The 13,662-nt window shown below is 33.9% G+C and overlaps 1 protein-coding gene across 1 annotated transcript in view; it reads right to left on the bottom strand.

The window, feature by feature from the left end:
• Positions 1-210: 210 nt before the first annotated feature.
• Positions 211-13,662, bottom strand: part of Zdhhc15 (zDHHC palmitoyltransferase 15) — a 90,680-nt gene continuing 77,228 nt past the window's right edge. Inside the window, exons 11-12 of the mRNA XM_026405591.1 lie at positions 11,111-11,188; positions 211-565 (exon numbers count right to left, since the gene is read on the bottom strand). Coding sequence (XP_026261376.1) covers positions 11,142-11,188 — 47 coding nt within the window. The 3' untranslated portion in view covers positions 211-565; positions 11,111-11,141. The remainder of the gene's footprint in view (positions 566-11,110; positions 11,189-13,662) is intronic.

Here is a 13,662-nt window from a genome sequence, read left to right on the forward strand (position 1 = left end):
AAATTTGAGACATTTGATATATGGATGATTCAAAGCTCAGCAAATATTGAAATTGCTATTTAGGGAAAAGGCATGATTAATAAATCCTCAGGCTTTTTTAACCTTGATTTTTACAACTTTACAGCAGAATTTTGTATAGATATGCTGCACATATACATGTTTATAAAGGCACATGCACCAAGCAGCCAATGTATGCTGATTGCCCCCAATACCAAAAAGACCCTTGTAGATATAACTAATAGTTTTTCTGGGGGAATTAAAGATTCCAAAGAAGGCATCTGAATTCCCTTTTACCTGACAAGATGAATGTAAAGATATATATCTTACATTTAGGCTTTCGTCAATTGGGAGAGGATAGGAAAGGAAGAAAAACTGGCTTGAAGTTATTGTTACCAACTGCAGAGCAGTCAGTAAATTAAATAATTTGTAAAGTCCTGAAACATCTGCACAGCAAGTATTTGATGGAATGCTTTCAAACTGTGAAGCTTTAAATCCAACATGGTGGCTTATTTTGAGAATGGTTCCCAACATTGAACTCTGTAAGCCTCATGAGAGATGGTGAGTCCTGGGAATAAAAATAAGAAATTCATAGGTGAGCTGAACAACAGTAAAAATTCACATGGAAACACCCATTTAACAATAATATGTAACTGTTAAAATTATGTTTATGAAGAATATGGAATGTACTAGAAAATGTAAATTGAAAAGGATGAAATGCAAAATTAAATACATGAATTAGAGTTATTTTAACCCCCAAATTGGATGTGGAATAAAAGTCTGAGAAAATTCACTAAATTTTTGTAAGTGGTTGACTCATAGGTAACATATTTTTATATTCTCTACTGTCTACATGGATTTTTTCATATTTTCTTTAGAAAATATGTAATAATTTGTTAATTCAAAATCCTTATTTTTGAAATCTACAAGGAAATAACATGAGCTTTGAAATTGAGCAATTCCAAATTAGAATTCTAGCTTTGTCACTTGTTAAGTCGGTGACTCTAGATAAATTGTGTAAATGGACCTTAGTTTTCTCATCTGTAAAATTAACATAATAAAATCAGACTAAAGGAATAGAATACAGGATATCCTCAAGGAGCTATTATTAGTATAAGCTTTCTGGAAAACAATTCAACCATATACACTGAGTCTTAAAAAGTTCATAACATACATTTGCTTCTAGGATCCTATCCTACAGAAATGGTTATAAATGAGGGGAACAGATTTCTGTTCTGCCTTATCATAATACTGGAAAATTAAATAAAATCAAATAAATAAAAATTAAATAAAACCTCAATGTTGGACAGCAGAGAAATGGTTAAATAACAATTGTTGCTTGATATAACTGAAAAATTACTTTTGGTGTAACTGAAAACAACAGAATTCAAAACAGAACACAATATGGTCTCAATGTTTAAAATATATCCATAGAGCCAGGGGTGGAAGTGCACCCCCATCAACTTGGAAGTCTAAAGCAAGAGGATCACAAGTTTGAGGCTAGCCTCAGCAACTTAGTGAGGCTCCAAGCAACTTTGCCTCAAAATTAAAAAAATAAAAGGACTGGGAATGTAAATCAGTAGTTAAGCAACCCCAGATTCAATCCCTAGTATATAAATATCTCCATAGAAAATACTGGAAAGGATACAAAAAAATGTTAACAAGTTATCTTTAGGTGGTAGGGTTATACGTGATTTTTTTCATAGTTTTTTTTTTCTTTTTCAAGTATGCTTAATATACTTTTAGAATTAATTCAAGCATATTATTATTTTCTGGTTATAAAAGCAATACATTTCATCATAGAATACTTGGAAAATATAGAAAGAGAAAAATAGTGACCTTTAATCTTATAGACTGTTGCCCATCTTCTCTCCTCATCCATTAATCCAGTAAATATTTACTGAATACTTACCCCATGCCAGGCATTTAGCTGATACTAAAATGTCAACAAGACATAATCATTGCCTTCAAGGAGTGTACAATTCATTGTGGACAGCAGATAGGCAAATAGACTATTACAACACCAAACAAAAGTCTCTTGTAACAGTATTATGATAGCATCCAGAAGGGATATATAGTTTAGTTGTGGGAGTTACTCAGTGATATCCTAAATAAGTGATGTGGAATGTGAAACCAGAGGATAAATATTATTTATCCAGCTGAAGTAGAGCTGGGGTGGAAAATGTGGGAGTTGTCAAGAAAGAATCGCAGTCATGCAAAATAGTAGGGGCATGTTTGAGAGACTGAACAAAGTACAGTATGGTTTAAGCATATAGTTTGAGGATAGGACTGGTGGAGAGGAAACTTCAGGGTTGAGAATAATGAGAGATAAGCCTGGAGAGAGGAGTATGGGCTGGATCATGAAAGGAGTTGTAAACCATGTTAAAGAGTTCAGACTATTCAAAGACCAGTAAGGAAAGCTACTAAAAAGATTGAGCTTTTCACCATTGTAGTTATAATACAAAGAATGGACTAGAAGGGGACAAGACTGGAGACAGACCAGTGAAGAGGCTATTGAAATAATACAGGTGACATATGATCTAGCGGTCATGATAATTAAAATAGAGGAAAGTGCACAGCTTCCAGAAATATTTAGAAATTGTAATCAATGCACCTTGGTGATTAATCAGAGAAGGGATGAGGTGAAGCAGAGAGAACAAAAATGGGAAACTGATTTTTTGTTTTTGGAGGGAGTAAGGTTATTCAGGTCTGGAGCTCAGGAGAGAGTTCTGGGCTGGAGATACATATTCAGTAATCAGTATATACACAGTCTTTAGCCAAGAAATGACAAAAGGAATAAGTAGATTTATGTGATGGTCAGGAGAAAGCCTACAAAGTTTGGGACGACATTGTTTTAGGAGATTTCTAATGGTAGAGGGGAGGAAGGAGGGTATAAGAAGTTTGAGTGTAATGGGAGAGAAGGTTTTTTCTTTTTTTCTTTTTTGCAGTGCTGGGATCAAACCTAGGGCCTCTTTCATGTCAGGCAAATGCTCTAGCACTGAGCTATACCACCCATCCTGATTTAATTTTTTTAATTTTAAATTTTAAATGCAGTAAAATTAACTTTTGTTTGGTCTACAATTCTGTGAACTTTTACACATGCATAGAATCTTGTAACTGTCATCACAGAATGCAGAGCCTCCCCTCACTCCTAACCCTGGCAACCACTGACGTGTTTTCTCTCCCTGTATTTTTGCCTTTTCCAAAATGTCATATGAATGGAATCATGCAGTATTGTAGCCTTTTGAGACTGAGATTTTTTCACTTAGCATAATGCATTTGAGATTCATCTATGTTGTTGCAAGCATTAATAGTTCATTCCTTTTTATTGCTGAGTAGTATAGTTTGTTTACCCACTCAAAAAGACTTGTTTTCCAGGTTTAGACTTTTGTGAGTATAGCTGCTATCAATATTCATATGCAAACTTTTCTGTAAATATACGGTTTCACTTCTTTAGGGGAAATATTTAGTAATAGGATTACTGAGTCATATAGTGTTTAATTTTACAAGAAACTGCCAAATTGATTTTCAGAATAACTTCACAATTTTGCATTCCCAATAGTAATGCATGAGATTGAATTTTTCTGCATCCCTATTAGCATTGGTATTATTGCAATATTTAAAATTTTTTTCTCATTCTGGTATGGGTGTAATAGAATTTTCTTATGGTTTTAATTTGCATTTCCTAATAGCCAATGATGTTGAGCATCTTTTCTTGTGCTTATTTGCCATTTGTATATCTTCTCTGATGAAATGTGCATTTAAACACTTTGTGCATTTTTATTATGTTGGATTTTCTTACTTATATGTAATGAGTTTTAGAGCACTTAACATATTATGGATATAGTGTTTTTATCATATATGTCTTTTGCAAATATTTTCTTCCAGTTAATGACTTATCTTTTTATTTCCTTACTAGTGTTTTTCATACAACAAATGTTTTTAATTTTATTGAAGTCCAATTTGTAATTTTTTTCTTTTATTCTCACACCTAAATCCTTTTTGCCTAACTCAAAGTGAAGAAGATTTTCTCCTATTTTCTTCTGAGAGTTTAGTTTTACACTTCTATTTAGGTTCATGATCCATTTTGCATTAATTTCTGTATATGTTGAGGTGTATTTTGTGTGAGGATGTCCAGTTTTTCCAATACCATCTTTTGAAATGATTGTATATTCTCAATTGAACTGACATTACACATTTGTGTAAAAACCAATTGACCTTCTTTATGTGGGTCTATTTCTGTATTTTATTCTGTTCCATTAGTTTATGGGCCTAAACTTTTGCCAATGTCACACTGTTTTGAGTCCTGTAGCTTTATAGTATGTCTAAATTGAATAGTTTTGAGTTCTCTGGTTTTGTTTTTCTTTTTTTAATTGATTTTTTAAAAAAAATAAATGACAGTGGAATGCATTACAATTCTTATTACACATATACAGGAAATTTTTTATATCTCTGGTTGGATATAAAGTATACAATTGACGAATTGATACCAATTTGTGTCTTCATACATGTACCACCATCCTTGCTAATCCCCTGCCCCTCCCTTTCCCTCCCATCCCTCTGCCCCATCTAGAATATGTCTATTCCTCCCATGCTCCTCCTCCCTACCCCAGTATGAGTCAGCCTCCTTATATCAGAGAAAACATTTGACATTTGTTTTTTTGGGATTGGCTAACTTCACTTTGCATTATCTTCTCCAACTGCATCCATTTACCTGCAAATGTCATGATTTTATTTTCTTTTTATTGCTGAGTAAAATTCCAGTGTGTATATATATGCCACATGTTTTTATTCAAATATCTACTGAAGGGCATCTAGGTTGGCTCTACAGTTGTTTTTCTTTTTTTTTTAACACAGTGTCATTTTTAATACCTTTATTTTGTTTATTTTTAAATTTATTTTTATGTGGTTCTGGGGATCAAACCCAGTGCCTCACATGTGCTAGGCAATGAGCCACAACCCTAGCCCTTGTTTTTCTTCTTTAGAATTGTTTTGACTATTCTAGTTCTTTTGCTTTTCCATATACATTTTAGAATAGGTTTGTCCATACTTATAAAAAACCTTGCTAGAATTTTAATTGGGATCTAATTAGATCTTCATGTCAATTTGGAGAGAATTAATCTCTCTTTTTTTTTGAGATGGAGTTTCACAATATTTTCTGGGCTACTGTCAAACTCATAAGTTCAAGCCATTCTCCGGCCTCAACCTTCCAAGTAGTTGGGACTACAGGTGTACACCTTTGTGCCCAACTAACAACTGAAAACTATTTGAGTCTTCTCGCTCATGAACATGGTATGTCTTGCCATTTATTTGGGTCTTCTTTGGTTTCTTTCATTAGTGTTTTGTAGATTTTAGCATGCAGATCCTATATAAGATTTGTTATATTTATGTCTAGTTATTTAACTTTTTTGGAGTACTGTGTTTTTAATCTTAGATTCACAGCTGTAAATTGCTAATATATAAAAACATAATAGATATTTGAGTGTTGGTCTTGTGTGCTGTAAATTTGCTAAGCTCACTTATTAGTTATAGTAGTTTTGTAGATTCTTTGAATTATCTACATATACAATCATGTCATCTGCAAACAAAGATATATAACTTCTTTCTTTCCAACTGGAATATCTTTTATTTCTTTATCTAGCATTATTGCATATGTTAGGACTTTCATTATAATACAGGACAAGAATAATATGAAAGAATAGATGAAGCTATGGCTAATGGAGAACAGAAGTACCATCTGTGGTTATATAGTAGTTAAATAATAAGTAGTTAAGAATTACCTAAGTAGGTAAATAATGAAGACTTATCAGGTCAGTTGAGGCTAGAGGCCACACATCTGTAATCTCAGTCATGATATTTGCAATCAGTAGCAATCAATATTTATAATGCATTTTTTGTGGTAGTTTTCAGCAGCCTGGGTGTAGGATTGGAGAAGAGAGACAGATGGATTGAATCTGGAATTTGGGTTTTTGTTGACTAGGGCAATGAATTTAGTGGCATAAGAATATTAGCAAGAGAATTTGAAATGCCTAGGCTTGATGAAGATGTAGGTAACTCATATCAAAATTTTGTCTTTACTTACATTTTTGGCATATTTCCTTTCAGTGGTTTTCTATATATAGATGCATTTTATATTTAAAAGTTTTAAATTAAAATGTAATTTTATAAAGTTTTCAAGGCACATTCCTGTTGGAACCTGTATTTTTTTGTTGCCAAATATATTTCATTGTATGGGTATATCATATTTTATTTATCTACTTATCAGTAGATGGACACTTGGGTTGTTTCTACTTTTTGAACATAATGAATAATCTTATGAATATTTATATATAAATTTCAGTGGATATATCTAGGAGGTTTTTTGTGTGTGTGGTGCTGGGGATTGAACCCAGGGCCTTGTGCATGTGAGGCAAGCACTCTACCAACTGAGCTATATCCCCAGCCCTAGGAATAGAATTATTGGGTCATTTGGTAATTATATGTTTAACATCTCAAGGAACTGCCAAAATGTTTTCAAGAATGACTGCACCATTTTACTATCCCAGCAGCAATGTTTCAGGGTTTTGACTTCTTCACATCTTCACCAAAATTGTTTTCATCTATCTTTTTCATTGTAACTACACCAAGTGGATGTTAATTGATATCTCATTGTGGTTTTAATTTTTGTTTCCCTAATGGCAAATGATGTTGAACATTTTTTCATGTGTTTAATGGTTGTTTGTTCATTTGTATATCTTCTTTGGCAAAATATCTGTTTAGGTTCTTTGTCCAGTTTAAAAATTGGGTTATTTTCCTTTAATTATTGAATTGTATGTGTTATTCATATGTTCTGCATTCAAGTCTCATCAGATATTTGACTTATGAATGTTTTCTCCCCAACACCACTTATTGTATGATACTATTTATATGAAATGTACAAAATAGGCAAATCCATAGTGATAGAAAGTAGACTAGCAACCGCTTAGGGGTGGGAATGGTGAGAATGGGGAGTGGCTGCTTATTTGTATGGGGATTCTTTTTGGGGTAAGAAATGTTCTAAAATTGATTTTTGTTATGGTGAATATACTAAAAGGCACTGAATTATAAATGTTCAAATTATATAGTATGAGAATTATATCTCAATAAAACTGACAAAAATATCACTATTTATTTATTTATTTATTTGGTACTGTGGATTGAACTTCGGCATGTTCTACCACTGAGCTACATTCCCAGTCCTTTTTGACTTCTTATTTTGAGACAGGGTCTTACAAGTTGCTAAGGCTGACCTCAAACTTGTGATTCTCTTGCTTTGGTCTCCCAAGTTGCTGGGATGACAGGAATGTACCACCTAGGCCTGGCTAAAATTATACTTTTGAATTTGGGGTTGGGGTGGAGTTCGTGGTAGCATGTGCAAGATCCTGGGTTCAATTTCTAACACCATGTAAAAATGAAATTAAGCTGCATTCACACAGCTTTTTCATAGTCTTATTAATTATTCTTCAAATTTTTTTAATAGTCACACAATTTTTCTTCAGAATGATGTACCAATATATTTCACCATTCCTCTATTGCTAGATATTTAGTTTTGCTTCAAAATTTCTACCATTATAATAAATTGATGATAAATAGTTGTGCAGAGCCCAGATTATTTCATTAAAATACATTCCTAAAATGAATTAGACAAAATTATGCTCTGTGAATGTATAAATATAGCACAATGAATTCCACTTTTATGTATATCTATAAAGCACCAATTAAAACAAATAGATAAATAAATAGAAGGAAGACCATTAGCAGAGGAAGGGGAATTGGGGGAGGGAGGAGGTGTTGGAAAAAGGAGGCACCAGGGATTTAAATGGAGCAAATTAAATTTCACACATGTATGATTATGCCAAAATGAACTCAACTATTATGTATAACTAGAATGCACAAATAAAAGCATAAAATACATTCCTAAAATGGAATTAGTTACTAGATAAAATTGTATGAACAATTTAAGGCTTTTATACATGTCACCAAATTACTCTAAAAAAATGATCTATGTATTTAAACTTACATCAGCAGTGTAAAATAACATCTATTTCAACATGTCTTTGCCAATACTAGGTACCACAATTTGTAAGTACTGGCTGATTTAATAGACCAAAATTGCTATTTTAGGTTATTTTAATTTGTATTCTTTTATGGTGAAGTTGAACAATTTTCACGCATCTTCATTTTAATTCATATGTTACTGATTTTTCATATCTTTTGTCCATTTTCTAACATTGCTTACTGATTTACAAGAGCTTTCTAATTTATGGATGTTTAATTTTGTGCACTGTATATTCTGCAAATGTTTTTATGAGTTTGCCTTTTCATTTTGAAAAAAAATCATCTAGAATCACTGCATTTTTTGTGTAAAAATATGGCAATAATTTCTTTTTATACACAAAAATTTGAGACAAAATGAAAATAAAGTCAGCGTTTGTTAACTCTAAATGGCAAGCACATATGTAAATCATCATTCTTTTTTTTTAATATTTATTTTTTAGTTCTCGGCGGACACAACATCTTTGTTGGTATGTGGTGCTGAGGATCGAACCCGGGTCGCACGCATACCAGGCAAGCGCGCTACCGCTTGAGCCACATCCCCAGCCCCCTGTAAATCATCATTCTATCCTTCATTCTTTAACTAAAATATGTTTCAAAATAAAATAAAGGAAAATATATAGACATTTAATAATTTGAACATATATAACTATTCATCTGTTCTGTTCATAGACATTAAAGTTGTTTTAGTTTGGAGTTTTTATAAATATCACTGTAATAATTATTTATATATTTTGTTTTTATTTTTATTATTATAATAATTATTATTTGTGGTGCTGGGGATTGAACCTATGGCCTTGCACATGCGAGGCAAGCACTCTACTAACTGAGCTATACACTTCCAGTCCAACATTTAAAAAAAAATTCTCCATTTCTTGATAAATTTTAAAATGCTCCAATTCTTCCCTCCTGTGTGCCCAAACACTATTTTATTATTATCAGAACATAACTTTGTGTTTTTTTTCTATAAACTAATTGGTTCAGTTAATTGGACAAATTGCCATGGAAAAGGTATGGAACATATAAAAATATATTTCATAGTTCAATATTCACTGAAGGTGTTCTGAAAAACGTAAGTGTTATATAGTAATATGAGTTTGGGAAATAATTTGTTCCACTTTGGGGGACTCACAATGTTCTGTAGCATGTTAAAAGTCCTGACAAATACTGCAATAAAGAAAAATGTCCGTGATTTGCACAAAGGGAAGGATCCAACAGTCAAATTAGTTCAAGTGAATATTACAACCTCCTATTGGTGAGTCACAAAATTTAGTAGCATATTGAAAGCTTTAAGAACTCCTACAAGAAAGACAACTCTCTCTCGGGCTGGGGTTGTGGCTCAGCGGTAGAGCGCTTTCCTAGCACTGCGATGCCCTGGGTTCGATCCTCAGCACCACATAAAAATAAATAAATAAATAAAGGTATTTGTGTACATCTACAACTAAAAAAAATAAAATATTAAAAAAGACAACTCTCTAACCCTTATATAGGGTATTTTAGAATACCTTGATAACATACAAAAATCAGAAAATAAGAGAGATGAGCACCATAGATAACTGAAATCTAGATACTACTAGCATATGAATTATCTTAGCTAAATATTAAACATTTCATCTAGGCTGTGGATAAGAAAGTAGATGGAATTCTTCCTTCTTTTTAATATTATTATTATTATTTGCTACCAGGGATTGAACCCAGAGGTGCTTTACCACTGAGCATATCCCTAGCCCTATTTATTTATTTAGAGGTAGGGTCTCCATAAGTTGCTTAGGGCCTTGAAAAATTGCTGAGGCTGGCCTTGAACTTGCAATCCTCTTGCCTCAGCCTCCCATGTCACTGGGATTACAGGTGTGCACCATCATGCCTGGCTTTAACTTTTAATTTTTTTTAGTTGTATATGGACATAATACCTTTATTTATTTTTATGTGGTGCTGAGGATCGAACCCAGTTCCTCACACATGCAAGGCAAGTGGTCTATTACTCAGTTACAACCCCAGCCCCTTTAACCTTTGATTATGTGTGAAGATGGAGAGTAAGTAGCCCAAGTCAGATGTTTAAATGTAATGCCATCATGAAAAGAGCACAATTTGAAGTCAGCCTTGGGTTGGAATCCTAGGTGAGCTACTTACTAGCATGTAATCTCAGATAAGTAGTTTAACACCTCTCTGCACCTCATTTTTCTCATAAGTAAAATGGGAATAGTAATATCTGCCTCACAGAGTTAACATGAGGATTAAATGAGATAACACATACAAAGTACACAGCAAAATGACTGGCATATACAAAGTCTTATACAGTATCTTTACTTGTATATAGCTGACCTTCTGTAAGGGACAGAATTGAGACCTCAGAACCCACAGGCAGATTGACAGCCTTCTGAATAATTGATAACTTTTTCTTGAGAAAAGAATTGGAAATTCTTTTAGATTGAGTTTTGAGCTTCATGGTTTTTCTATAACTAAAAATCTCCTTTTAATATTAAATTCCACTTGGTTTATTTACCTGTGAGTGCTGCAAAGAGAAGTCTGTTTAGCTTTTCACTAGGCTAAAGAGAATCCTGTGTGTAAAGCTGCCTGCCACTGATTACAGATTAGTAGATTTTAGGAGGGGTGGAGTGTAGGGAGGATGCTTTTTGCCTGTTAGTGGGTAAGAGTAGGTTATTAACTGACATAATAGAGTCAGGCAAAAGGAACCTATTTGTAACACATATCATTTCAGAGGCCTGGAATGCACCGTGACAAGGTTTATAATTCACAGTATGAAAGTAGATAACCTGAATGGAATGTTTGGCTGTTTCAGTATCCCCTGGGGTCTTTTAGCACAAGTGACATAAGTGTGAGTTTGTAGGGAATAAAGGAGTCTTTTTCAGTACACTGCACAGAGAAATTATGTGTAGAACATCTGCTTATGTGCACAATGAGATTGAAGAATTTAACATTCTGTTCACCAGAATGAGAATTATTCCTTTTGTAGTTATGTTCCAAAGGCTACTTCTTAGCAGTCTGGTGGCCCTAAATGTGCTTCCCTAGAAATACTGACCTGTTTGAGAGATTCAGAAATGAGAAAACTGCTACGTTTCTGTTTCCACTGCAAGAGATGATGAGACTTCTGGATAATCTGTAAGATTGAAAAATAAAGGTGAGTGCTATGATTTGGATATGGTTTGAGTCTCTTCCTGAAAAGTTCATGTGTTAGAAGCTTGATGCTTGGTGTGGCAGGGTTGAGGTGGTAACCCTTTAAGAGACAGTGCCTGGTGGAAGCTGATTAGGTCATTGGGGGGTGCCACACTCAGAAGGCAATACTGTAGTTATCACTACCTGGTTAGTTCTTATAAGAGCAGGTTATTATAAAGCAAGACCACGCCATGTGTTTGGCCCCTTCTACATGTGGCCACTTCCTTTTCTGTTTCTCTACCATGTTGTGATGGAGCTAGTGGGGCTTTGCCAGAATGCTGTTGTCATGATGTTTGGACCCTCCAGCCATCAGAATTTTGAGTCAAATAAACCTCTTTTCTTTATAAAGTACTTACCCTCAATTATTTTCTTATAGCAACAGAAAATAGAATAAGACAGTGATCAAATGCCCCTGTGTCTCATTTGGGTAGCTATTCATTCAATGGTATTTTTTCTTCTTATCTACTCTGGAGACAGCAAATATCTACAAATATTTACGGACTGGTGTTCTACATGGGAGCATTTGTAAACAGTCCAGCTATTCACATTCCAAGAGCAATCAGCCTTCTATACTATGAACTAAGATTACTTTATTTATCAGCATTATCTGATCCATAATAATGACTGGTATTTGACTTAAATAGCTGTGATGACAGCTCAACATCATCTGACTTTAATGGAATGTTTTGGGTCTCGCTACTCACAAAATTACCCTATCTTGCTGTTATTCCATTGGACATAATTGAGATAGCTATTATAGTACTTTAGGTGTTGGTATATTTCTAAAAAGGAGTGAGGTTTCTAGAAAATAAGAGTCCCCAGATTAACAAGTAACATCATTTGTGGTACAAATGTTTTTGTTTCTGACCTCCAGCTTTTTGGAAGAGCAAAATACACTCTCAATCAGCAGCTTAATGCATGGATAATCACTTTCTTCATACATTCAGCATAATAATGTACTTGGCACTTGGAGATAAAAAAATTTGACAGTGGTCATCCCTTACAGTTTCTGCCCGGTATATTTTCTTTTATGAAATTAGTGTGTCATCCAGAGTACTTCCATAACTGGGAGATCTCTGAAGACTCAGGCCAAGCAGTCAGGGTGGGTTACCTTTGCCATGGCAGGTTAACAAACCCTCATGCCAGTGAGTTAACTGGGAAAATTCCAAACACAAGGCTGCTTTCTTCTAGGAATAGTGGAAAAGTAAAAATGCTTCTGAGAATGTTTTTCCTTTGAATCATGATCCCATCGTAGGCACAACATTCTGTGTTGTCTGGAATCCCAGCCTCATAGTATTCTTGCTATTGAATCTGAACAGAAAACAGCTGTAGTGACCAGGTCTTCAGTGATGGATATAGAGAATAACTCATATTTGTACAACAAAGGGAAAAAGAGGCAGAAAGTGCTTAAGGATGCAACTCATCTCACCTATCCAAGTTTCTACCAAGAAGGCAATTGACAGAGGAAAAGACAATTCTGGAAGTATAATGAATTTCTTTGCCTTGCTGCTTCTGAGAAGTGATGTTAATCCTTTTGATGCTTACTCCTTGAAAATGGTTGGTTGTCTCAATATTTTTTAGGTGTGGTTGGCAATGAACCTTTCCAGAACTGATTTTTAGGATTCTGCTAAGTGGATTTTTTTTTTTTTTACTTTTTTTCCATTGCAAGTCACAATTTTATTTGGCACAAAACATTTCCACCATGCAATTATTTGAATTAAAATCATGTGCTTTCAGACATTGATATTTGTGCTGAAAAACATGATTACCAATTTCCTTCATTGTTTTACTCCCAGGGTAAGATTAAGGTAAGGCTGCATTGGTAGGCTCACCTGGTAAGAACCAAATTGAGAAAATGCAGATACTTTTAAAAAATAAGGTTCTTCATAACAGAAGACAAATGAACAATCTAGGAAGTCAATTCACCCTCTTTTTTTGCCATCTGTACTTATACTACTTCCCCATCCCACCTGCTTTTGCTGCCTATGCAGTAGTGATTTCACCATTATTCAATGGGTGAGTACTTGAATCAAGGATGATATCATTTTAGTCTTCTTGAATGCTGACGCTTGCCTTGTTTTTTTTCCTGTTTGTCCTAGATCTCCTCCTTTTCTTTAACATTCTAGGTTTCTAATAAACCCTTGATTCTATGTAAAGTGACTATGACAGCATATTTACATTTCCTTCTAGCCAGTGATTCTCAAAGATTGGGAAGAGTAGAGAAAAGGATGCAATGTGGAGTCTGGAAGAACTTGCACTGTGTTGTGACAACTTCATGACCTTACATAAGTCATAAACCAGACTCAGTTATTTTTTAATCTGTAAAATAAGGCAATGATCTCTCATTTAGATTATTTTTCATACCTACCCTGAAATGAGTGTTTGCTAATGTTCTATCTTTGAACCTCTGAATTTTTC

This window comes from Urocitellus parryii, chromosome X (genome assembly GCF_045843805.1).
Source record: "Urocitellus parryii isolate mUroPar1 chromosome X, mUroPar1.hap1, whole genome shotgun sequence".
Classification (NCBI taxonomy): domain Eukaryota; kingdom Metazoa; phylum Chordata; class Mammalia; order Rodentia; family Sciuridae; genus Urocitellus; species Urocitellus parryii.